The 25,931-nt window shown below is 37.0% G+C and overlaps 2 protein-coding genes across 3 annotated transcripts in view; one reads left to right on the forward strand and one right to left on the reverse strand.

Annotated features, from left to right (window-relative positions):
- Positions 1-25,931, reverse strand: part of SACS (sacsin molecular chaperone) — a 102,568-nt gene that overhangs the window by 17,701 nt on the left and 58,936 nt on the right. For both annotated transcript variants that reach the window (XM_079138811.1, XM_079138810.1), the window contains exons 7-9: positions 19,755-19,901; positions 16,004-17,498; positions 15,161-15,252 (exon numbers count right to left, since the gene is read on the reverse strand). In XM_079138811.1, the coding sequence (XP_078994937.1) occupies positions 15,161-15,252; positions 16,004-17,498; positions 19,755-19,901 (1,734 nt within the window). The remainder of the gene's footprint in view (positions 1-15,160; positions 15,253-16,003; positions 17,499-19,754; positions 19,902-25,931) is intronic.
- Positions 494-9,945, forward strand: LOC306660276 (transcription factor E2F6-like; the record flags this gene model as incomplete). The annotated part of the gene is made up of 2 exons (XM_079138405.1): positions 494-511; positions 4,329-9,945. The coding sequence occupies 2 exons, from the start codon at positions 494-496 to the stop codon at positions 5,052-5,054; spliced, it is 744 nt and encodes a 247-aa protein (XP_078994531.1). The 3' UTR covers positions 5,055-9,945.

Genomic DNA, 25,931 nt, shown 5'->3' on the forward strand with positions numbered 1-25,931 from the left:
TAGATAAACATACAAAAGCAAGTACCAGTGTGAGTGGTGAGCCCAGTGCTATGGAAGCACAGGTGGGCTGCAAGCAAGCTGAGAACCAAGTAGTGAGATGAGAGAGGATGGCAAAGAAAAAAGCCATGTGTACCACACCTAAGGAGGAAGAAGAACATGCTGTCCCCCAAATATGAGAAAGATCACAAAAAATAAAGAAATCAGGAAGGGGATGAATAACAGCAAAGGTTTATATAGAATTTCCATGTTTCAGGCATCTTTATAACACCCAGAAAATGAAGCCAGGTAATAAACAGCCTTGTTAGAAAGGTTGAGGATTAGGCCTTCACGTAAGGAAAAGGAGGAAGTCTTTGGAAGATTTTTGAAAAGTGGTGTGAAAATAGTATTTTAGAAAGATATCCTTGTGCCATGTTGAGTTAACCAGAGGGGTTAAGGATGGACATGGGGAGATCGAGGTTATTTCCACATTTCAAGAAGAGATGACTGTGGCTTGATGAGTGTGAAGGTGAAGGTAAGGGTGAGCGTGGAGTTGGGGGGGAAAAGAGACCATTCCTAATACATGGCCCTCTGTTCAACAAGTAGCTACGGGAGTGGCTGAAGTCTTCCCCATATGTGCAAGACAGAACACGCTGCTCTCCCTGACTTGCCACACACCTCAGTGGACCCACTCCATTCTCAGTATTTGAAACGATGGTAATGATTTTACATCAGGGTCTTCATTCCACTGTGAACTTCTTCAGTTTTATTCATCTTTCTACTAATCTCCTTTATAATGATGCCTGGTACATGTAGGAAACTGAAACAAACACTCATGGAATACTCCGGTCATGATATGAAACAAGGCATGTGACCACGCCTAATAAATAAATATAAAAATGTATACAAATAGGATCCTGGCACCAATCTGATAAGAATTTGTCTCTAACTGCTTTTTTCTTTCAATTCAATATCCATTTATCTGCTCTTCTAACTCTTCCCTTCTTCCCCAATTTCATAATGAAGCTATTTACTTGTTTAATAAATAAATAATCTAGACCTGCTAATAAAGAGTAGAATTATAGCTCCAACCCTACAAATCAAGCAAAGTATTTAAATCCTTCAGTATCTTTGAGTTTCTCAAATGGAGACAATGATACAGATGGTTAATCTCACAGTTATAGGGAACAAACACTAACAGAAGACATTGATTTGGAAAAGAAATACTAAATCACAGGCACAATGACAGAATTTACATCCCTTTTGTAGTCCTGTTCCTGACATCCTGGCCTCACGTGGCATATGGAAACATTAACATGTCCAAACTTGTCTGCCAGGCACTTGGCCAGACCCAAGAACACAAAAATAAACTAATGTTAGTCTCTGCTTTCTAGGACTTCATTGTCTAGCACAGTAAAAGTGTGATGTGATAAAACAGAGTGGATTAAATGGACTACATACTTGCTTCCAAGAACAAAAGATTGCACAGCAGGGGTGGGTGGGGGAACAGGGAGAGATCTCAGAGAAGGCTTCTTGGAAGTGACTAATGATCTGAATATTAAAAGATGAATAAAAGTTAGCTGAGGGGGAAGCAAAGCAAAACAGTGTCTGAGTAAGATCTGCCAGTGATTTCTTTTTTCTCCCCAGAGAGAAAAGATTGGAATAACTATTCAAACACCAAACTACCTTCACAAGAGCTAAGGGAGTCAAGTGAGAGACCACAGTTTCTGAGTGCAGTGTAATAGTAACAAAAGACACAATGAAGAAGGCAGGAAGGCAAGAGCTGCGCCCCCCCCAACCCTCAGTCATTCCCCAACTTCAAGCAACAAGGCAGAGAGATTCCTCCCACTTGGTGAAGAGAAGGAATTAAGTCAAGGCCTTCAACTTGAAACCTAGATTCAGGCCTACCACAATAAAACCCAGGGCCAGACAAAGCCCTAAGACACCTGCTCACAGTGTAGTGCCCACAGACTGAGCTGTGGAACCAGGTTTGCCAGGCAATCAAAGGACTACCTTTACCTCCCCTCTCCCACCCTTGAACACTAGAAGGAAGACCAAGACTATTCACTGAGGAGCAAGGCAAGAAAGCTAGGCCAGGACTTGCCTTGCGGCTCAGTGCCAGGTGACCACAGTGAGATCCAGTACCATACAGGAAACAAAAGCCACTACACTTAGGCACAACTTGCAGAAGAGCACGTGCATTATTACCAACCTTGGAACAGGACTGGGGAATTTTTACTCATCTTTTAATATTCAGATCATGAGTCACTTACAAGAAGCTTTCTTTAACATCTTGTGCTTCTTCACCCCTAAGACTGCACATGTTGTGAGATATAGGTGCAGCCCAGCACAACATCAGCCTTGGTGACCAGGCAACTATATCCAACATTCAGGCAATTCCCAGAACGGTGTTCATAAACAGCCTCCAGACCTGCACTGGCACTAGGCAGAGACCTGCACATCAGTGGGATAGACTAGTGTTTCAATCTGCATACTGACAGCTGTAGCATGATTCTACTTGCGCCTGAGGCTGTGGGGTTCCTTGTGGCTGTGAGATTAAAGTATAACAGAGATTAGGGTCAGCCTTGATGTTAAGGGACTGTCTTTACCAACACAAGCCCAACATCAGCATAGCATGGAGCAACACTCCATTTGCTAGGGGTATTACAAGGTAGTAAGCATAGGACTTTGCCTTGGAACTCAGTACCAGGCTGCTGAAACAATACTGAGCAGATCCTAATGATTCCATCCCCAGGCCAGTGCCCACTACCGAAGTCTCTGGAATAGCCCTCGTGCCAGGCGGAGGAGAGGTGGCCCAAGTCTAATAGAATTATATTCCAGCCAGTATTACCTGTGAATGGATGAAGCAGTACTGAGCCATAAGTTCAGCTCAGCAATAGGCAGCCCATAGTAGTGTGGGCTTTTGTCCTACCCCAGTACTATACAGCGGTCTTTAGGCTGGGAGTTCACACTGTGACCCAGTTGCTGCACTGATAGCTACAGGCACAACTTAGGGCCCTGGGGCTGGTGCCTGCGCAACGATTCTGCCCAGAGGCAGGCTGAGTCCCACAGTGCTTGAACACAGGTCAGTAATTGTGAATGAGGAATCTGGTCCTACCCTGACCCCAGGAAAAAGCTTTTAGAAGTGGATTATCTGTTTAGGTACCCACACTCCCACCCCAAGTTTCTGCTGAATAACACATCAACTGCGGATTTAGGACAAAATTATTCTTGGATCACCCTCTAGTGCTGAAATAGCAACAATACACTAATAGTGGACTTGTGGCAAACCTTGACTTTGGGTACCATCTAGTGCTAAGATAGCATTAGGCTAGCTTAGAGAAAATAAGCTGTTAAGCTAGGAATTTCTGGAAAAAAAGGCACAAACAAAATCACATTACAATGACTGGGAATAAACAGTTAATCCTTCAATGTACAAATGATATCACACATGAATAAGCATTAAAAGCTTTGAGGGAACCGTGACCTCACCTAATAAAATAAGGCAGCAAAAACTGATCACAAGGTAACAAGAATGGGTGAACTCTTAGATGAACAATGTGAAACAGCACCCTTAATGAAACTCAGAAAACTTCAAGAAAACAGAAATAACTCAATATTCCAACAGAAAAAAATCTTAGAGAAAGATGGAAACATTTTTTTTTAAATCCTTAAGCTGAAAAATACACTAAGCAAAATTTAAAATGTGATAGAAGTTGCAGCACAGATCAAATGGAAGCAGTAGTGAGCTCAAAGACTATTTGAAAATAAAGCTCAAAGAGATAAAAAGAAGGAAGAGGAAAGAAAAAAGCTTATATGAACTTATTAAAAGAGCAAATATTGAGATTTTGGAGGTTCAAGAGGCTGTCAAGGATGCCAAAGGGAGAGAAAGGTTATTCAAAGAGATAATAACAGGAAACTTCCCAAATCTAAAGAAGGATACAAACATCCAGATACAGGAACGTCAAAAGTTCACCAGTCATATTTAACTCAACCACGTCTATCCTAAGACATATTACAATCAAGCCCTCAAAGGTGTAATATAGAAAAGAAACAATTAACAAATAAGAGTCTCAGTTTGCCTGACAGCAGAATTCTCAGCAGAAACCTTATAGGCCATCAGAAAGTAGCTGGGAATTTTCACAATAATAAAGTAGAAAAAAATGTCAATAAAGAATACTGGGCACTGTGCATGCGGGAAGAGGCACTGTACGTGCGGGAAGATGGCTAGCCCAGCGTTCTGACCGCCACCAGTCACCCTCCTCCCCTCCTGCGGTTTACTGGAGCTCACGGGCTTGTGGGACCGTGGCGGGCTAGGTGGCCGGCTAGGCCGAGCCAGCCAGCCGAGCTAGGCGGCGCCCCACAGCAGGGCGCGGCCTGCTCCGCTGCACCGAGAAGCCGGCACGTCAGGGTGGCGCTCGAGCCTGCAGCAGAAGGCGGGAGAGCTTGCGGGCACGAGGGGCGCGGGCCGCCCCCTCGGCAGCAGGAGACAAGAGCGGCCAGCGAGGAGACTGCCCAGCCTTCTCGTGGACCCGGCGGAGCAGACGGTGCACCGCCGCTGCCGCGACCCCATCAACGTGGAGAGCCTGCTGCCATTGAAAATAAGATTTAATTTAGAAGATAATGTACAATATGTGTCCATGAGAAAAGCTCTAAAAGTGAAGAGACCTCGTTTTGATGTATCACAAGTTTATTTAACTGGAAGATTCATTGATCTCGTCAGATCTGACCCTGGGGGCATTCTCCACTTAAACAAGGTTGCAACAAAACTGGGAGTACGAAAACGGAGGGTCTATGACATTACCAATGTCCTAGATGGAACTGAGCTCATTGGAAGAAAAAAAAAACCTAAGAACCATATTCCATGGTTAGAGGCTGATCTTAACAATTTTGGAGCAGTACCCCAACAAAAGAAGCTGCAAGACGAACTTTCTGATTTAGCAGCAATGGAAGATGCTTTGGATGAATTAATCGAGGATTGCACTAAACAGTTATTTGAATTACCAGACGATAAAGAAAATGAAAGATATCCTTTAAGTATATGCATTTTTAAAATTTCTGCTTCCAGAGCAGATTAAGTGGTAAGGTCATTTGGAGGATTTAGTTTATATAAATTAGATGTTGAACTGGACTTCGAAAAGTTAAAATAAAGCCAGGCATGGAGGAACACACCTGGAACCCCAGCTGCTGGGGATACGGAGGCACAAGGATCATGAGTTTGAGGCCAGCTGGGCGGTGGTTACTGAACACAGGGAGATCTCCTCTCCAAAAAATGGGAAAAAAAAAAGTAATTTTAGTAAAATTTGGTAGTATCACCTCTGTTTTACACAAGCAATAAATACATTGTTGCTTTTGGCAAAAAAAAAAAAAAAAAAAAAAAATACTGTACCCAGCAAAGCTATCCTTTAAGAAATAAAGAAGAGGTAAAGATATTCCCAGACCAACAAAAGCTGCGAGAATATGTCTCCTCCAGACCTGCATTTAGAAATTTTAAACAGAGTTCTTCAAACTGAAAAAAAGAGATGTTAATGACTCAGAGGAAAACACGGGAGGGTATAAAACTCATTGGTAAGAGTAACTACATGACAAATTCAGAATGCTCTATTATAAACATGGTGTGTGAGCAATTCATATCTATACTAAAAATATTAAAAACAAAAAGAGGACGACCTTAATAACCATGTTACCAATAGTAGGAGACAGACAACAGGGAAAACGGATGCAAAATGGAACACAAAACTTTCAAATGTTAGGAGGAATGGAAAGTGAATAGATCAAGGATGTTTCTATTGGTCTATTTTCTTGTTTCTTAAGTTTATGATCATGTTATATCTATCATTTCAAAACAGCTTGCAATAATCAAAAGATGTTTTGTAAGTCTCATGGCAAGCACAAAATAAAAATCTATTCAAGACAAACTCAAAATAATTAGCAAGAAATCAAAACACACTACTAGAGTAAATTCACCATAAAGCAAGACTTCAAGAGAGGGAAAAAGAAAGAAACTACAATCAAACTAGAAACAAGTTACAAAATGGCTATAGTAGGACATTATCTATCAATAATAACCTTAAATATAAATGGACTAAAATCTCCAATTAAGAAACAGAGTGACTGAATGGATTAAAAAGCGAAGACTCAACTGTATGTTGCTTATAAAAAATTTACTATACTTTTAAAGACATGAACAGACTGAGAGGGAAGGGACAGAATAAGATATTCCATGCAAACAGAATCCAGAGGAAAGCAAATATAAGCTATACCTATATTAGATAAAATAAATTTTAAATCAAAAACAGTTCTTCAAAAAAAAAGGGGGTGGGTAAGGTCTTTATATGATAAAGGAGTCAATTCAGCCAGAAAAGGAAAAAAATATGAATACATATGCACCCAATATCATTGCACCCAAATATATAAATCAAATATTAAGATCTTTAAAGGGAAAGGTAGATTTCAATATTAGGGGATTTTACTGCCCCCTATCATCAAAAGATAGACTATCCACACAGAATCACAAAGAAATGGCAAGAGTTAAACTAAATGGATCTAACAGACATCTGTAGAACATTCCACCCAACAACTGCAGAATACACATTTTTCTCAATAGCTCATGAAATATTCTCCAGAATATATAACATGGTAGGCCACAAAACAAGTCCTGATAATTTTTTAAAGAACTAAAATACTTTTGAGTATTATTTCTGACCACAATACAAACGAATGGAAGTTAAACAACTTACTGTTAAGCAACCAAGGTATCAAGAAAGAGATCAAGAAGAAAACAGAAAGATTTCTTGAAACACAAGAAAATGGAAACAATATACCTAAACCTATGGGATATAGGAAAAGTTAAAAAAAAAAAAAAAAATTTAGAGCAATGGATACCTCTATCAAAAAAGCAGAAGTATCTCACATCAAATCTATTGTTGCATCTCAAGGAACTACAAAAACAAGAAAAACATTCAAATTCAAAATTAGTAGAAGTAAAAATATTACAAAAATCAGGGCAGAAATAAGTAGAAATAGTGAAACACTAACACATATGCAGAAAGCAAACAAATGAAGAGTTGGTTCTTTGTAAAGATAATTGACAAGTCCTTAGCTGGATTAACTAAGAAAAAGAAGGCTCAAACACATAAAATCAGAAATGAAAAGGAAGACAATACAACTGACACCACAGAAATGCAAAGGATCATACAACGAATACAATAATCTAGAAGAAATAGATAAATTCCTGGACACATATACCTCAGCAAGACAGAAATCATGAACAGGAAAACCTGAACAGACCAATAATGAGTATTGAGACTGAATTCATAATAAAAAGTCTCCCAGATGACTTCACTGCTTAGTTTCACCAAATACTAAAGAACTAATACCAATTCTTCTTAAATTATATTATTAAAAAAAAAAAAAAAACTGAGGGAAGAGGACATTCTTCCAAACATATTCCAAAAGGCCAGAATTACCCTGATACACAAATCAGATAAGAACACAACAACAAAAAAGAAAGCTACAGGCCAATATCCTTGATGAACATAGATGTAAACATTGCCAACAAAATACTAGCAAATGAAGCTGACAACACATTAAAAGTTTCCCAAAGATCAAGTGGGATTCATCCCAGAGATGCAAGAATGGTTCAACATATGCAAATCAATAAATGTGATACAACAAATTTCAAGTATCTTTTCTCATGACAATGCAAAAGAAACTAGAAATCAGTAAGTCTGAATACTATATAAACGAATGGAAGCTAAACCACTTAACTCTTGGACAACCAACGTGATCAAGAAAGAGATCAAGAAAACAAAAGATTTCTTGTAACAAAATAAAATGGAAATACAACATATACAATAAAAACAAAAAAACACCAAGAAATGTGTAACAGGCATTTGAAAAACTCAACACCCCTTCATGATAAAAATGCTGAACAAAGTAGGTATGAAATATACCTCAACATAATAAAAAGGCCATTTATCATAAGTCAACAGCAAACATACCAAATGAAAAAAGGGAAAGCTTTCTAAGCTTTCTGGAAGGAAAAGGATGACTACTTTCACTACCTGGATTCAACTAGAAGTCCTAGCCACAGCAATCAGGCAAGAGAAAGTAAAAAAGGGCATCCAAACTGAATCAGACAAGTCAAACTGTGACTAGATGACATGTTCTTACATGAAGAAAACCCCAAACACTCCACCAAAAGAACTACCACAATTAATCAACAAATTTATCAAACTTGCAAAATACAAAATCTACATATAAAAATCAGTACCACTACTATACACCTACAGCAAATTATCTGAAATAGAAATCAAAAAGGCAATTCCATTAACTATAGCTACAAAATGGATAAAATGCCTAGGAATAAATTTAATCAAAGAGGTGAAAAATCTCTACAATTTAACCTATAAACCCTTGATGACAGAAATTAAAGACTATCCAAAAAATTGGAAAGATATCCTGTGTTTGAATATTTGAAGAATCAGTATTGTAAAATGTCTGTACTACCCTGAATAATCTATATTCAATGCAATCTCTATCAAAATATCAATTACATTCTTCATAGAATTAGAAAAAAAATCCTAAAATTTGCATGGATCTATAAAAATTCCAAATAGGCAAAGTCATTTTAAGCAAAAAGAACAAAGCAGGGGGCTGACTTCAAAAAGCACTACAAAACTGTAGTGACCAAGACTGCATGATAATGGCATCAAAACAGACACAAGCCGGACAGAAGAGAAAACCCACAAGTAAACCCAAGCATCTACAGTGAAATGACATTCTGGAAAGGTGCTAAGAATATGCATTGGGATAGCAAATTAGAGGTGCTGAGAAAATTGTGTATACAAATACAGAAAAACGAAACCTAGACCCCTATCTCTCACCCATTACAAAAATCAACTCAAAACAGATTTAAAGATTTAAATAAGATCTGACACTACAAAAATACTGAAAGAACGTAAAGAGGAAGTCCTTCAGATAAGGGCAAGGATTTCACAAGACTCCAAAAGTACAGGAAGCAAAAGCAAAATCATACAAATGGGATTACACCAAAACAAAGTTTCTGTTCAGTAAAGGAAATAATCATTAGCATAGAGAGAAAACATATAGCATGGAAGAAAATATGTGTAAATTACATCTGAAAAGGGGTTAATATCCAGAATGTGTAAGGAATTCAAACAAATCAATAGCAAAAATTTTTAAAAAATCATATAACCAGATTAAAAAATGGGTAAAATACCTAATTAGACACTTCTTAAAAGAAGACACAGATATACCTGGCCAACAGGTATATCAAAAAGTGCTCAACATCACTAATCATCAGGGAAATGTAAATCAAAATCACAATAAGGTATCAACTCACCCCATTAAGATAGTAAGTGCTGGCAAGGATGTGGAGAAAAGGCAACCCTACACACTGTTGGTGGGAATGTAGATTAGTACAGCCATTATGAAAACAGTATGCAGCCTCCTCAAAAAATTAGAACCAGAACTACCATATGAGCTGGCAATGCCACTCCTGGGTATATATCCAAAGGAAAAGAAACTAATATGTCAGAGACATCTGCATTCCCAGGTTTACTGCAGCACTATTTACAGTAGGCAAGAAATGGAAACAACCTAAGAGTCCATCATCTGATGAATGCATAAAGAGAAAGTGCATACCATGGAATACTATCAGACCATAAAAAGAACAGAATACTGTCATTCACAACCTAGATAGAAACAGAGATCATTATGCTAATAAGCCAGGCACAGAAAGACAGTTACCAGAAGATCTCACTCATACATAGAATATAAAAAAGTTGATCTCACAGAAGTTGAGAAAAGAATGGTGGTTACCAGAAATGGTGAGAGTAGAAGAGTGAGAGGGATGGGAAGAGGTTCATCAATGAGTAAAAAGTTATAGTTAGATAGAAATAAAAATTTCCAGTGTGTTATTGTACAGTAAGGTAACTGCAGATAACAATATTTGTTTATTATTAATATTATTAAATATTATTAATAATATTAATATTATTAAATGGATGGAGTTGGAGAATATCAAGCTATACAAAATAAACCAAACCCAAAACACCAAAGGCCTAATGTTTTCCTCTGATATGCAGATGCTAATTCACAATGGGGGCAGGGGCTAAGGAAGAAGAGAGTTGCTTTAGATTAGGTAGAAGGGAGTGAAGGGAGGGAAAAGGGTATGGGGGTAGGAAGGATAGTAGAGTGAAACAACCATTATTACCTCATGTACATATATGACTGCATGACCTATGTGATCCTACAATATGTACAATCAGAAAAATGAGAAATTACACTCCATTTATGTATGATCTATCAAAATACACAAATGCATTCTACTGTCATATACAACTAATTAGAATAAATAAAAGAAACTTTTTTTAAAAAGCTTGAATGTTTTCACTATAAAGAAATGACAAATGTTTGAGGAAATGCTTATGTTTAACCTGATTTAAATTATTATACAATATATACATACACCAAAAACATTACATGGTACCCCATAAATATGCAAAAGTTTTTTTATGTATCAGTTTTAAAAATTAATTTTAAAAAAATGTTAGGAGCTGGGGCTGTAGCTTAGTGGTAGAGCACTTGCCTTGCATACCCAAGTGCTGCCTTGGATTCCAGCACACACCATACACACACACAAACACACAAACACAAATGTTGGCTGGGCAAAATGGAGGACTGAAAGAAGTATCCTATGAAAAAGAAATATCACATACAAAAGTACAGATAAAAGAAAACGTTGAAAAAAATTATTGAGCACCTACCTGGAAGTAGACACTGTTCTATATGGTAGTGACAAATCTGATAGGTCTCACTGCTCTCATGAAATTAAGGGATCATTATGTATGTCAATCTATATATGTTTGCATGACTAAAATAGCGGAGGAACTTTGAATGAAGCAAGGTCACCGAGATTGCTCTTCAAAATCATGAAAAAGTTCACATCATGGAACACTATCTGGCACATACTAGCAAGTCTAGATCTCTTTTGAATAAATCAGCATCCACTAGAAAGCCTGCAGCAGGAGTGTTACGGTTTAGATATGAGGTGTCCGTCAAAAGCTCATGTCATATAAAAGACAATGCAAGAAGGTTTAGAGGTGAAATGATCGGGTTATGACGGCTTTACCCAATCAGTGAATTAGTTCACTTAAATGGACTCACTGTGTGGTAACTATAGGCCTGTAGGGTGTGACTGGAGGAGGTGGGTCACTGGGTATATATTTTGTCCCTGGTAAGCAGAGCTTAATCTCTCTCTGCTTCCTGACTGTCACATCCTGAGCTGCTTTCCCCTGCTGCACCTTGCTTCATGTTTTGCCTCACCTCAGGCACAGAGCAGTGGAGTCAGACATCTAAGCACTCAGATCTCTGAAACCATGAGTGCCAAATAAACATTTCCTCCTCTAAAATTGTTCTTGTCAAGTATTTTGGTCACAGCAGTGAAAAACCAACTAAAACAAGGGGCATGTCAAAATCAGATAAAATGTGAGCACTGGAAGCAGAAACATTGATTGTTAAGATTATAATGATAGTGTCACAAGAAATGATATTTGTGCATATTCCATTATAATACTGGCAGTGGAATAAAACAAAGGGACTGATACAGAAAATTTCTAGGGACTGATCAATAGAAACAGCTAACTGCAGAACAAAGATGACAAATCAAGAACTCACCTAGAACAATTCCCATGGATAGTGGCATCAATCTCAACAGGATTATTCAAAAGGAGAAACAATTTCAGGAGAGGATAAGGACTAAAGTTTTTGAAAATGTTTATTTTGAAATACTTATGGAAGTCCAAGTGTAATGATCATTCATAATAGCTGTCATTTATTAATGTTTACTACATGCTAGAAATTGAGCTAAGGACATATGTAGTATATGGACAGGTAGATAGGTAGGTAGGTAGATAGATTCTGTGCACATCATTTAGTCTTCAAATAAAGCTTTTCGATAAACTGCCCTGCTATATTTATACAAATCTGGATAAAATTCAGTTGGTAATGTGATTGGTGCCACCATCCACTCAACCTTTACTCTCATTTCATTAACCTCGCAATAAAGCAGTCTGTCCTTTATTTCATGTAATCAAATCCTGGGGACATCAGACATACCATTCTGGAAGGATGTCAATGCATCACCATGTTATTAAAGAGAAAACAGAGATTCAGAGAGGGTGAGTAATTTGTTTAAAGTCACACAATATATCAAGGAGAGACTTATGTGACTATAAGGCCAGGTTTTTAGTTGTTTCATTACATTACACTTAAGACTGGGGTGCTATGGAGGTCATTAATACACAAATAAATATACTCAAAGAAAACAAAGAACAAAATAAAATAGCTGAAGAAAGAGCCCCCAAACTAACTCATATTTAGGGAGTTAACTGAAGAACAGGGATTCACAAGTAATTCTGAGAACAGACAAAGAAATAGAAGAATAACAAGAAAGAACAGTAGCTTAAACGCTGAGGACGTAAAATAGCAATAGCACAAGACCTTCAGGGAGCATTTATAAAAGGGAAAAAAGAATCCACTAGACATAATAACAGAAATTATTAATAGTTGACCTCTATTAATAGTTGACCATCTAGAGGAATGACAGTAGAAGTAAAAGACTGTTTACAGTGAAAATGAATGGTCAAAGCAATAAGACTACTCCTCCTCTAGAAACTGGACTGTGACAGAATATAAGATTTGAAATCAAAATCCAGGGTTTGCTTTGTTTGCCTGAAATGGAAAATACTGAAACATGTTCAGTTGCTAATGATAAAGGGCAATAGATGTAAATGCTGAAAATACAAGCAGTAATTAATACTAAGAGTTTAAGTGTGTTATAAGTAAAAGGAGAAATCATCAAATAATAAGAGAAACTGTTTGAGCTATAGAATTAGAAGAGAACTACCAACTGCATGGAAAGAAACATGACATTCCAATTTCATGCAGCAGTACTTTCAAGACTGGGTAACAAGTTTTTACCTATCACTGGAAAACAGAAGTTGAGAGTCCACAGTGCTTTCTGTCAGCAAGACAAAGCAGTAACCATTATTCAGAACAAAAAATATCAAATGTTGTTATGTATTTGTGGTGTTTCCTACAACATGAAGAGAGTTCCACAAATAATACTCTTGGCCTCTCTCCTCCCATACTCATATACCAACACCTCCAAAAGGTAAAATGACAGGATGGTAAATTTAGAAAGAGAATCTGCACATACTCAGTAAGCTTATTACAGGATGCTCCATGTTTTGCAGGGGCAGGACCTATGTAAAGAAGCCTGTGGTTTTTCCAGTGCTGCCTGTGACTAGATTGTGAGCTAATGCATTTAATTCTGGGGCTCAACAGAAGAAGAACAGAACATTGGCTGCCATAAGCACACAATATGGGTGACCAAAAACAAACAAATAAAAAACCCTGAATGAACATCTAGTTAACATTCCAAAAAAAATTAAACAAGAACCAGAGACGAAACACAATGTTTATGGTATGACCAGAAAACAACCAGAACATGCAGAGGAGAAAATGAGCTGGGCATGGTGACACACACCTGTAAACCCAACAACTCAGGAGGCTGAAGCAGGAGTTATAAGTTTGAGACCAGCCTCAGCAATTTAGCAAGGCCCTAAGCAACATAGCAAGACCTTGTCTTGAAAAACAAAAAGGGAGTGGGGATGTAGCTCACTGGTAAAGTGACCCTAGGTTAAATCCTCAGAACAAAAAAAAAAGGAGAGAGAGAAAAAATAAGTAAAGTAGGAAGACTGAACTTTGTAAAGACACCAAATTACCTAAGTTAACTTATAAATTTAACTCACTCATAAAAACGTAACACCTGTGTGTCCCCCCATCCACCCAGGGCTAGAAAAGCAAATTGTGACCATGCTCTATACAACAGGATATCTGAAAAATTCCAAGCAAAAGTAATATTACTCTGTTGGCCCTTTTCACCTAATTTGGCTCTGAATAACTTTCAGCTGATTTGTAAATCCATATCCACATCAGAAACTACTTTCCACCAACAAAAATATTCTCTTCAAAAAAAAGTAAGCCATCACACAATGAAATATTACAGCAATAAGAAAGAGAGATTATACCTCCACAAAATGATTGGATGAATCTCACCAGCACTACAGGAAGTTAAAGAAGTCAAAACAAAAAATACATACTGTATGATTGCTTTTATAAGGAGGGTAACTAGCTAAGTTAATCTCTGCTGTGCCACTTGAGTGGTGAAATGGAAAAGGCAAGAGAGGGACTCTGGTCTGTTTTCTGATCTAGGTACACAGGTATGTTCAGCTTGTACAATTCCACTAAGCCAACATTCATGATATGTGCACTTTTCTGTATGTACATTATATTTCAACACAAAGTTTTATGGGGTTCAATGTATCAGTTCACATTTCCGAGAAGCTGATCACATCTAATGCAAATCCAGCATAACCACAAGAAGCCCAGGAGGAACAGTGCTGTGAGAAATCCAATAAGGAGGGCAAGGTCAAAGACCTGATCTCCAGGCACTCAAGTGATGTCCTTGAACTTAATCTTTTTATTCTCATCTATGCCACTTAACTAACAATTGCTGTCCTCATTACTACACAGGCTGCAAGGTGTGAGGAGAAGAGGCTCAAATGAGAAAATGAAAAGCACTAGAAAAAAATGCAAAGCCCTATACAGGTGAGCTTTCTATAAATAGCTACCATCAGATTATGACAGGAGAGGGTCTTAAAATATATTATCTTTGGATTCTTTTATATGCTAGAATGACTTCTGAAATGTCTTAAAATACTGTAACAGTATTAGGCTGAACCATATAAAATTATTGATTTGCAAGACTAAAATGAATAATTATTAATAAAAATCATACAAAAACTGTTTACCTACTTGTAAAGAGGTTCATTTTTCTTACTTTTTTTTTTTTTTTTTGGTTAGCAGGGATTGAACCCAAGGGCACTTAAACACTGAGCCACATCCCCAGCTCTTTGTATTTTTTATTTTGAGACAGGGTCTCACTAAGTTGCTCAGGGCCTCTCTAAATTATTGAAGCTGGCTTTGAACTTATGATCTTCTTGCTTTCTCCCACGCTGTTGGGATTATAGGTATGCACCACCGTACCCAACAAGAAATTCATTTTTAAAAAAACACTAAACAACTACAATACCTCGAGTTTGGGCAGCTTCCTTTAAAGCAGCTAGAAGGTGAGGCTTCAAGTTATCCAAAATAAATCTTCCTTCAAGACCTGGGAAAAGGGACCTAGAAGATGAAAGGCACACAGCAATTACAATCTTCTAATAATTCTAACACTAAAAAATGTCTGCCATATAATTTTAAACCAGTTAAACCTACCATTGTCTTACATAAAATGGTAAGATCAAATCAAATTTCAGTACTTTTTGGTTAATTAATATCTAGGCACGCTTAAAATATGAGGGTACCATGTACCATATAAATTCAGACATGTTCTAAACACCCATAGGATAAAATCAATTTTACTTTCTGAAACACATACCCTCAGTTACAAAGAGTTACTTAATGTACTATATTAAATTTCATCAAAATACCTCATTAGAGACTAATCTGACCTCTTATTAGCACTTTATAATCATGGTTTTCAGCACTGTTACTCAAATTTTTAAAAAATAACTATATTGGTAACTTTTTGTTTGTTTGTTTGTTTTTGAGGTGGGGGTATCACTTTTGCCCAGGTTGGCCTTGAACTCCTGGGCTCAAACAATCATTCTGCCTCAGCCTCCCCAGAAGCTAAAACTACAGATGCATGCTACCATGCCCAGCTTTTGTATAATTTTTTTAAGTGATAAACACTGTAACCCTTTTGCATTTTAAAATGCACAATGTGTCCTTTAGTATTTCAACAAAGTATTTCTTAAAAAAGTCTTCCTAATCACAAAATCTTCATAGATAACTGATATGTTTTACAAAAAAATATGTGGGCAGTGGCAGGGAGGCCCCAGAGTAAACCAGCATTTGAGAATATGATCTCTACCTTGGATACTCTTCTGAGGTAATATAAATAACATCTTGATCGGACACAGATGAGGAAAAGGGGACAAAATTTCCATTTTGTAAAGGTAGCAGCTCCAGCCCAAGCAGCTCACTGTAGGCTTGGTCAGAAAGCACAAATTCCAGAAGGTGAAGCTTTTCTTCAGCACTACCCAGATGTGCACACTTCCTCAGCACCTGCCGCACCCATGCAGGTGTCACCTTCCTCACAGGTATGGAGCTGGAGGAAGCAACAGCATTGAGCTGAAGAGCAGCAGCCAGATTCGCTGGCACCCTGGCAATCTGCTTCCCTGAGCTCTGGAGGTAGTTGAGCACAGATTTTGTGTATTCCAAACTTTCATCAAGTTCTGAGAAGTAAGCTTGCTCCAACTTGATCCAATCATTACTAATTGAGTAAATCACAGCATTCTGGAACAGTTCACTAAACAGAGGCCCCAATACTGGCTGCCAGTGCACCTTGACTTTGCTGGCCTCAGGCCAAAGCTTGTAGATGACATCCACAGACAAAGGGAAATCGGAGCTCTTCTCTGTCTCCAGACGTTTTATTGAATCTAAGATCAAGGTGGCATAAGCTTTTGGGACAACATTCACAACAAGAAATTCATTCCATAGGGCTGCTGGATCTCTCCACTGATCCAGCTCTCTCCATTTTATGCTCCTGCGGTTGTCGGTCAGGCCAAAGAACCCACTGATGTGGACTGGGAGCCCTGTCTTGCTCTCCTCGCCAGGAGGTAAAGGAAGAAAACAAAATGCTTTTCCTGAGAAATCAGATATTGCTCCTTTTCCTTCATCATCTCTGTATGACAAAGACATGGCTATTCCAATGATTGGGACAAATTTCAATTCATCAGCTAAAGAGTCAAGTTTACTACAAATCCCTCGCCCACCCACACTGTTACATACCAGCCAAGAAGTCTTCTGTGCATCTTTAGTACTCTCATCTTCTAAAACTATATTTATATGATATGTTACACAAGTGATGCTATTGCTTGGAATCTTTTTACAATAATTACTTATAGCAGTTCCCAGAATCTTTATAGAATTCGGGCGTTCATGTTTCAGGGCCTTATTTTCACTGGCAGTCACTCTAAACACCAGTTTCTCTGTTCCATCAGCCTCTCGGACATATAAAGAGACATCCTGCACACTTTTCAGAAATAGCAGTACTGTGTCTGCATCTGCCCTGAAAGAGTCAAACAACTCAAGAACTTTCTGCTTGTTATAGAGGTTGCTACTAAGCTGTGAAGGTTGTAGGCGAAGAGGGAAACGGAAAAAAGTTCCTGGAAAATTGCCGTTTATAAATGTTTCCTTGGTGCTTCCAAAAATGCCAATAAAGGGTGCAAATTGGTCTGAAAGCTCACTAATTTCCTTGCTGTCATCTTTGAGATTCCAACACTGGCCTGATTCATGGGGGCCAAAAAGTGTTTGATGAGGATCTAACATCCCAATCTGGTCACCACTAAAGATACAAGGAACATCTGTAAAGAAAAATTAAAGTCATAATCAACTCTGAAATTTAATGCATTATGATAATTGCAGTTATTATACAATGAGATTATAATTGCCATCAAAATATAGCACATGAAAAAGCCTGAGCCATACAATGATTCAAAAACAAACAATTTGGCATTGGAAATGTAATGCTGAAAAATAATGATTTCTCTTTTGATTGGCCTAATCAATCAAAAGTGCCAGGCATAGAAACTGTCCATAATTATTGTGAAAACCCACCATATATCTTTGAATAGTCATTAAACAGAGGATATAAAGAACAATTACATTTATTTACACTTAGTCCCCACGGCCACACTAAACCAAATTAACAGGACAAAGTTACAACCTATGCTCAATATGCAAAATTCAACTCTACAGTATGAAAAAAGATGGGAAGAGAAATATAATGCAGGTAGCTCTGCCCACAATGTCACTCAACAAGCATAGGCCCTGGAGCGAATGAGAAGTACTCCCTCAGGTGAAAGCACTTCTCACATTAGAAGCATCTCACCACACTGAGACTGTATAGTACTTAGAGATACATATTTTTTCTATAACATGGCCCCTGAAGTGGTAACTGCTTCAACTGTTTCTTAATCAAAGACTGAGTGATATTTCAACACTGGCAGAAAAAAACTAAATGTGTCAGAACTACTGTATTAAAAGAAATTCTTATTATGATATCTTCTGGTAAACTTTCCAAGATAATTCTGACATATCTGGCTTCACATGCAAATGTTAGCACCTAAGCTCCATCAGAGAGATAACCCCAGGGAGTCAACCCCTTAATATTTGTTAATTGCAGGTTCAACTGTCAAAATAACAAACTCATAAGCTCTTGGGTATTTTAAGTAGCAAATGGATGGATTTAACCAACTGGCAATAGTGCACTCTAGGGCACACTTATCCCTATTCAAATTACACAACGCCACAACACACCCATGACTGTAATAAGGTCAAGGAGACTTCTGACATTATTAAAACATGACCTACAACCTTCTCAAATCCTCAGGTTAAAGAATACCCCTCCTGTTAATATCATACAAATGTGCTCATTGTCAATTTAGTAACAAAGCCACATTGAGATACAAATGCTGGTTAATCATCCTGACTCTAACTTCATGTTGTGCAATTCATATCCATCCAGTAACATTTAAAAACCATCATATGTTGCAGACCTGAGGGCTAACTTGCAAATAAGTGAACACATGAATATTATTACTCATATTAATATACTCTAATATATAACTTAATATAAATTTAATATATAATATAATCAATGCTATTTAACAGATCAGTAGTAATGTAAATGCAATAGCTCAGTAAAATTCAGCTACAGTTAGGAAGATCCTACTTTCCACTCATCCAGTGCAGTTCCAATTTAACCCAGTTGTCTGAAAATACCCCCACCCTCTTTACTCTCTAATATGTCCCAGTTTGGATGATAGATAAATTATATGTTCATCTAGCTATAGCCACAGCCCTACCTGCTCTGTCTCTCCTTCTCCTGAAAGACAGTTTCAAATAAAACTATAGTAAGGAACAATTCCACAAGGAATTTTTATTGCACAAATATAGTAAGCACTAAAAGTTGTGATTCTGGAAGATCAGACAATACTCTTAGAGATGTCTACAACAAGAGTTTCAAGCATTTCCCATTGTATCTATGTTCCAGAAACCTCAAGTTCTTTCCAGATTCAAAACATGATTTCAAAGTGATCTCTAAAATACTGATAAATCTAAGAAGAGTAGAATATTTATTCAAGAGAAAAAATAGATCTCAGAAGCAATTCAAAGACCTTCATTTTTCTGTTATTCAGTAACATGAGATATTACACTTTCTTCTTTAACCTTCTGATAGTAAAACATGTACAAGGAAATCTGTAAGAATCAGTTTGACACTTAGAGATTTATGGAATAATATTTTCACAGTAACAATTTTATGTACTTCAAAAGTTACATTTTAAAACTCACAGGAGATGACTATGTATTACATCTATCACTAGTCAGAATCATAATGACTTTAACTTTTAGCATGACATGATACAATTGTGGTACAATTAACTAAGATTTTAGAAAACTTGACACTGATATTTTATTAGTGTACTACTTGCCACTGACAGTAGAATGTGGGAAAAGATGTCTTTAAAAGAGTATCACCTCGAAAATTAACCAAATAAATTATAAAATACAGGCTAAAATATTTTCCAATATCAAGACTGAGAAGACAAATACTACACCTGTTATATGGTAGACAGAATTAAACCCAATTCCAAATCTTCCAACCTTCAATGGGTCATCCTTTTTCCTGCTTCTTGCTATTTCTTGAATGCCATGCCAGTCCTCTGGTGTAAAAACTGCATTGTTGTACACGTACAGAGCTGACCCTGGGTGTTAAAATGCACAGGCAGATATTCAGAAAGTGGTACAATGGAATGTTCAGGTCTATTTCAAGAACTTCCTCCATACAAAATCATTTTTTTGAAGGCAAAATGTAGAGAAGTGAATGCAGTGACAAAATTCTGCATAGTAACTGCAATTATTTTTACAATGAAAACAGTGTAATGGTAAAAATTAGCAGCTGAATAAATAAAGTATTTCTGGACAAAAATCTAGAAAGGAAAAATTAAGGGTATCGTGAACTTAGATAACCAAAACAGAGTAAACAAGGAAATTCATCATAATAAGCCATACTTTGTGAAAATGTTCTAAATAGCATACTGAGTAAATCATTTTAATTTTTTTGGTATGCCACAAAACTAATGTTAGCAAATACAAGAAGATACAGACACTACCTTGTATTCTATCAGATCATAATGGATTGAAGTTAGAAACAAATGAAAGAGTAATAAACAAACTACTCCAACACCTGGAGATTAAACAATATGCTATTTTATGATGAATGGATAACAGAACATATTAGGAAGAAAATTAAAAAATTCTTAGAGGTAAATGAGAACAAAGAAACATCATATCAAAATCTCTGGGACACTATGAAAACAGTACTTAGAGGAAAATTTATTTCACGGAACACATTTAACCAAAGAAGTAAAACTCAACAAATAAACGACCTAACACTACAGCTCAAAGCCCTAGAAAAAGAAGAAAAGAGCAACACCAAAAGTAGTAGAAGACAGGAAATAGTTAAACTCAGAGCTGAAATCAACGAAATTGAAACAAAAGAAACAATACAAAGAATTGACAAAATAAATAGTTGGTTCTTCGAAAAAATAAACAAAATTGATAAACCTTTAGCCACACTAACAAAGAGAAGACAAGAGAAAACCCAAATCACTAAAATTCGGAATGAACAAGGAAATATCACAACAGAAACAACTGAAATATAAAACATAATTAGAAGCTATTTTGAAAATCTATACTCCAACAAAATAGAAAATTTTGAAGACATCAACAGGTTTCTAGAGACATATGAACTGCCTAAACTGAACGAGGAGGACATACACAATTTAAATAGACCAATTTCAATGAAATTGAAATAGAAGAAGTCATCAAAAGCCTACCAACAAAGAAAAGTCCAGGACCAGATGGGTTCTCAGCCAAGTTCTACAAAAACTTTAAAGAAGAGCTCATTCCAATACTTCTCAAAGTATTCCATAAAATAGAAGAGGAGGGAACCCTCCCAAACTCATTCTATGAAGCCAATATTACCCTGATACCTAAACCAGACAGAGACACATCAAGGAAAGAAAATTTCAGACCAATATCCTTAATGAACATCGACGCAAAAATTCTCAACAAAATTTTAGCAAATCGCATACAAAAACATATTAAAAAGACAGTGCACCATGATCAAGTGGGTTTCATCCCAGGGATGCAAGGTTGGTTCAACATCAGGAAATCAATAAATGTCATTCACCATATCAATAGACTTAAAGTCAAGAATCCCATGATTATTTCAATAGATGCAGAAAAAGCATTTGATAAAATACAGCACCCCTTCATGCTCAAAACACTCGAAAAAATAGGGATAGTGGGAACATTCCTTAACATTGTGAAGGCCATCTATGCTAAGCCCATGGCCAATATCATTCTAAATGGTGAAAAACTGAAAGCATTCCCCCTAAAAACTGGAACAAGGCAAGGATGCCCTCTTTCACCACTTCTATTCAATATCGTCCTTGAAACTCTAGCCAGAGCAATTAGACAGACCAAAGAAATTAAAGGGATATGAATAGGAAAAGAAGAACTCAAACTATCCCTATTTGCTGATTATATACTTAGAGGAACCAGGAAATTTCACCAGAAAACTTTTAGAACTCATAAGTGAATTCAGTAAAGTAGCGGGATATAAGATCAATGCACATAAATCTAATGCATTTTTATACATAAGTGATGAATCTTTGGAAAGAATAATTAGGAAAACTACCCCATTCACAATAGCCTCGAAAAAAATAAAATACTTGGGAATCAATCTCACAAAAGAGGTGAAAGACCTCTACAATGAGAACTACACAACACTAAAGAAAGAAATTAAAGAAATCCTTAGAAGATGGAAAGATCTCCCATGTTCTTGGATAGGAAGAATTAATATTGTCAATATGGCCATACTACCAAAAGTGTTATACAGATTCAATGCAATTCCAATTAAAATCCCAATGATGTACCTTACAGAAATAGAGCAAGCAATAATGAAATTCATCTAGAAGAATAAGAAACCCAGAATAGCTAAAGCAATCCTTAGCAGAAAGAGTGAAATATCGCTAATAAGTGGAGGATGACACATAATGGGGGGGAGGGAAGGGTTAGTGTTAGGGTTAGAGTTAGGGTTAGGGAGGGGGGCAAGTATGGAGGAAGGAAGTACTGTATAGAGGGTAAAGAAGGGTGGGAGGGGTGGGGGGAAGGGAAAAAATAACAGAATGAATCAAACAACATTACTCTATGTAAATTTATGATTACACAAATGGTATGCCTTTACGCCATGTACAAACAGAGAAACAACATGTATCCCATTTGTTTAAAAAAAAAAAAAAAAAAAAAAAAAAAAGAAAGAGTGAAATAGGGGGTATCGCAATACCGGATCTTCAACTCTACTACAAAGCAATAGTAACAAAAACGGCATGGTATTGGTACCAAAACAGACAGGTAGATCAATGGTACAGAATAGAGGACATGGACACAAACCCAAATAAATACAATTTTCTCATACTAGACAAAGGGGCCAAAAATATGCAATGGAGAAAAGATAGCCTCTTCAACAAATGGTGCTGGGAAAATTGGAAATCCATATGCAACAGGATGAAACTAAACATGGGTTTAGTTTCATCTCTCACTATGCACGAAACTAAACTCAAAATGGATTAAGGACCTCGGAATCAGACCAGAGACCCTGCATCTTATAGAAGAAAAAGTAGGTCCAGATCTTCAACATGTCGGCTTAGGACCAGACTTCCTCAACAGGACTCCCATAGTACAAGAAATAAAAGCAAGAATCAATAACTGGGGTAGATTCAAACTAAAAAGCTTTCTCTCAGCAAAGAAAGCTGTCAGCAATTTGAAGAAAGAGCCTACAGAGTGGGAGAAAATCTTTGCCAATCATACTTCAGATAGAGCACTAATCTCCAGAATCTATAAAGAACTCAAAAAACACTACACCAAGAATGCAAATAATCCAATCGACAAATGGGCTAAGGAAATGAATAGACACTTCACAGAAAAAGATCTACAAGCAATCAACAAACATATGGAAAAGTGTTCAACCTCTCTAGTAATAAGAGAAATGCAAATCAAAACTACCCTAAGATTCCATCTTACCCCAATTAGAATGGCGATTATCAAGAACACAAGCAACAACAGGTGTTGGCGAGGATGTGGGGAAAAAGGTATACTCATACATTGCTGGTGGGTTTGCAAATTAGTGCAGCCACTCTGGAAAGCAGTGTGGAGATTCCTTAGAAAACTTGGAATGGAACCACCATTTGACCCAGCTATCCCACTCTTCGGCCTATACCCAAAGGACTTAAAATCAGCATACTACAGAGATATGGCCACATCAATGTTCATAGCTGCTCAATTCACAATAGCCAGATTGTGGAACCAACCTAGATGTCCTTCAATTGATGAATGGATAAACAAACTGTGGTGTGTATATATATATATATATATATATATACACACACACACAATGGAATATTACTCAGCCATAAAGAATGATAAAATCATGGCGTTTGTAGGCAAATGGATGAAATTGGAGAATATCATGCTAAGTGAGATAAGCCAATCTCAAAAAACCAAAGGATGAATGAATGATATCGCTAATAAGTGGATGATGACACATAATGGGGGGTGGGAGGGGTTAGTGTTAGGGTTAGAGTTAGGGTTAGGGAGGGGGGCAAGAATGGAGGAAGGAAGGACTGTATAGAGGGAAAAGAGGGGTGGGAGGGGTGGGAGGGGTGGGGGGAAGGGAAAAAATAACAGAATGAATCAAACAACATTACTCTATGTAAATTTATGATTACACAAATGGTAAACCTTTACGCCATGTACAAACAGAGAAACAACATGTATCCCATTTGTTTACAATTGAAAAAAAAAAGAAAAAAAATTTTTTTGGTATATGGAATTACCAAAAATGTGTTAATAAGACTTGCCATCTAAAGAAACATTGTTAATGTATTATTTGATACAATGAAAAATAATCCTTCACTGTTAATAATCAGGTTATAAATTCTGGAGTTTTGCTTTTTTCAGTTTTGCTTTTTGTGTTCTATATGAGGTATGACTTACAAAATTTAATAAATCATTAATGTCACAATTGTTTAAAAACAAATGTTAAATATCTGATCAAGAATTATGCCAGTTTCCAAAGTCATTTCTTTAAAAAGTTATTTTTATAACTCTGCACCAATATTTTTGGAACTCTATTTTGAGATCTTCAGAAGCTCTCATTCTTTGAAATATTCAATTGTATTAACTCCTTATACTTTAAACATGTTTTCCCTTAAAAATAGTTACTTAATAACATATACACAATAATGTGTGCCAGGTATGATGACACATGACTATAATCCCAGCACTCAGGAGGCTGAGGTAGGAGGATGGTAAGTTCAAAGTCAGCATTAGCAACTTAGTGAGGCCCTAAGCAACTCAGCCAGACCCTGTCTCTAAATAAAATTCAAAGAAAAGGGAGGTTGGGGACTTGGGATGTGGTGCAGTGGTCAAAATCAAAAAGCTATGCAGCTGGGTGAACTTACAAAGTGAACAGACCTATCCATGTGCTATGAAAATGAACTCGGGCAATTCTTAGAACCCCCAAAAGGGTCTCCTCATGAATTGAAGTCCAGATATAAAGATGATAGCCTGATTTGTTTTACAAAAATGTTGACTTCTATTTTCAAAATAATCAGTTGGGATAAGAATAAATCAAGGTCGCAAAGGATGTTCTGGAAAGGACAAGTGAGAAAGAATTCTGGACTTCGGCGAGTCTAGACGTCACCAGCCTGACCACTATCAACAGCAGCTACAAGGCTTTGTTTCCTCATCTGGGCAACAAGGACAAGAACAGTAGCTACTACCTGCAAAGTGCTGAGGATCTGAGGAGAAGATACAAGTAAGGGACTGAGCATAGAACCCAGCACAGAGAAGATACCTGAAAATGTTGATGTTAATATAATCAGTATTAGCATATGATACTATGAGTCTTCAATATAATGCTATCACTCTTTACACAGTATGATAAAATGTCTAATTTTATACAATATCACAGGAATAGTAATTAACACATATTGTTTTTGCCCAACAGTTAACCTTAGTTGATTTAAAATGGCATCTAACAAAGCAGTGTATAGTTCTGCCTGCTCCACATCCATTAAAAATACCTACAAAGACACAGAATAAAGGACCACAAAAACTCAGCAGTAAACACCAGGCATGAATAAACCTCTTATCAAAAACTACAAAGAACTGTAAGGCCTGTGGAAGGTAATTAAGAAATCTAGCAGGGGACACACCCTGAATGAAACATTAATGCAGCAGACCACCAGCTCAGAGGAAGACACACTTCCCTCCCACTAACAGGAAAGCCAGGAGCCCACCCTTTACTGCTTGACTGGCTATTTAAAACATTTATTAAATTACAAAATAAAGACGCATTTTTTGGACAAATTCAAATAAACAAGTGCTTATCTGAAAAATAATTTCCCCCCACATCTCTTCTCTAAGGGTTTTGAAGGTATCCAAATTGCTGTTACAGGTCCTAAAAGAAAGAACAAGGTGAAAAATACCCCTGTAAGCAGAGCTTCCCTAGGCCTTGGGAAATGGAGCTTCTTTACACCCTATCTGTTCAGAGTCAGAACCAAAGATAAACACAACCCTATAGGAGCACAGGGAACTGGTCAAAATGGGCCAGATATATATCACTTCTCATCCAGCAAGAAGAGCCCTGTTAATACTCAGTGTTT

Source organism: Sciurus vulgaris (assembly GCF_902686455.1).
Source record: "Sciurus vulgaris genome assembly, chromosome: 4".
Classification (NCBI taxonomy): Eukaryota; Metazoa; Chordata; class Mammalia; order Rodentia; family Sciuridae; genus Sciurus; species Sciurus vulgaris.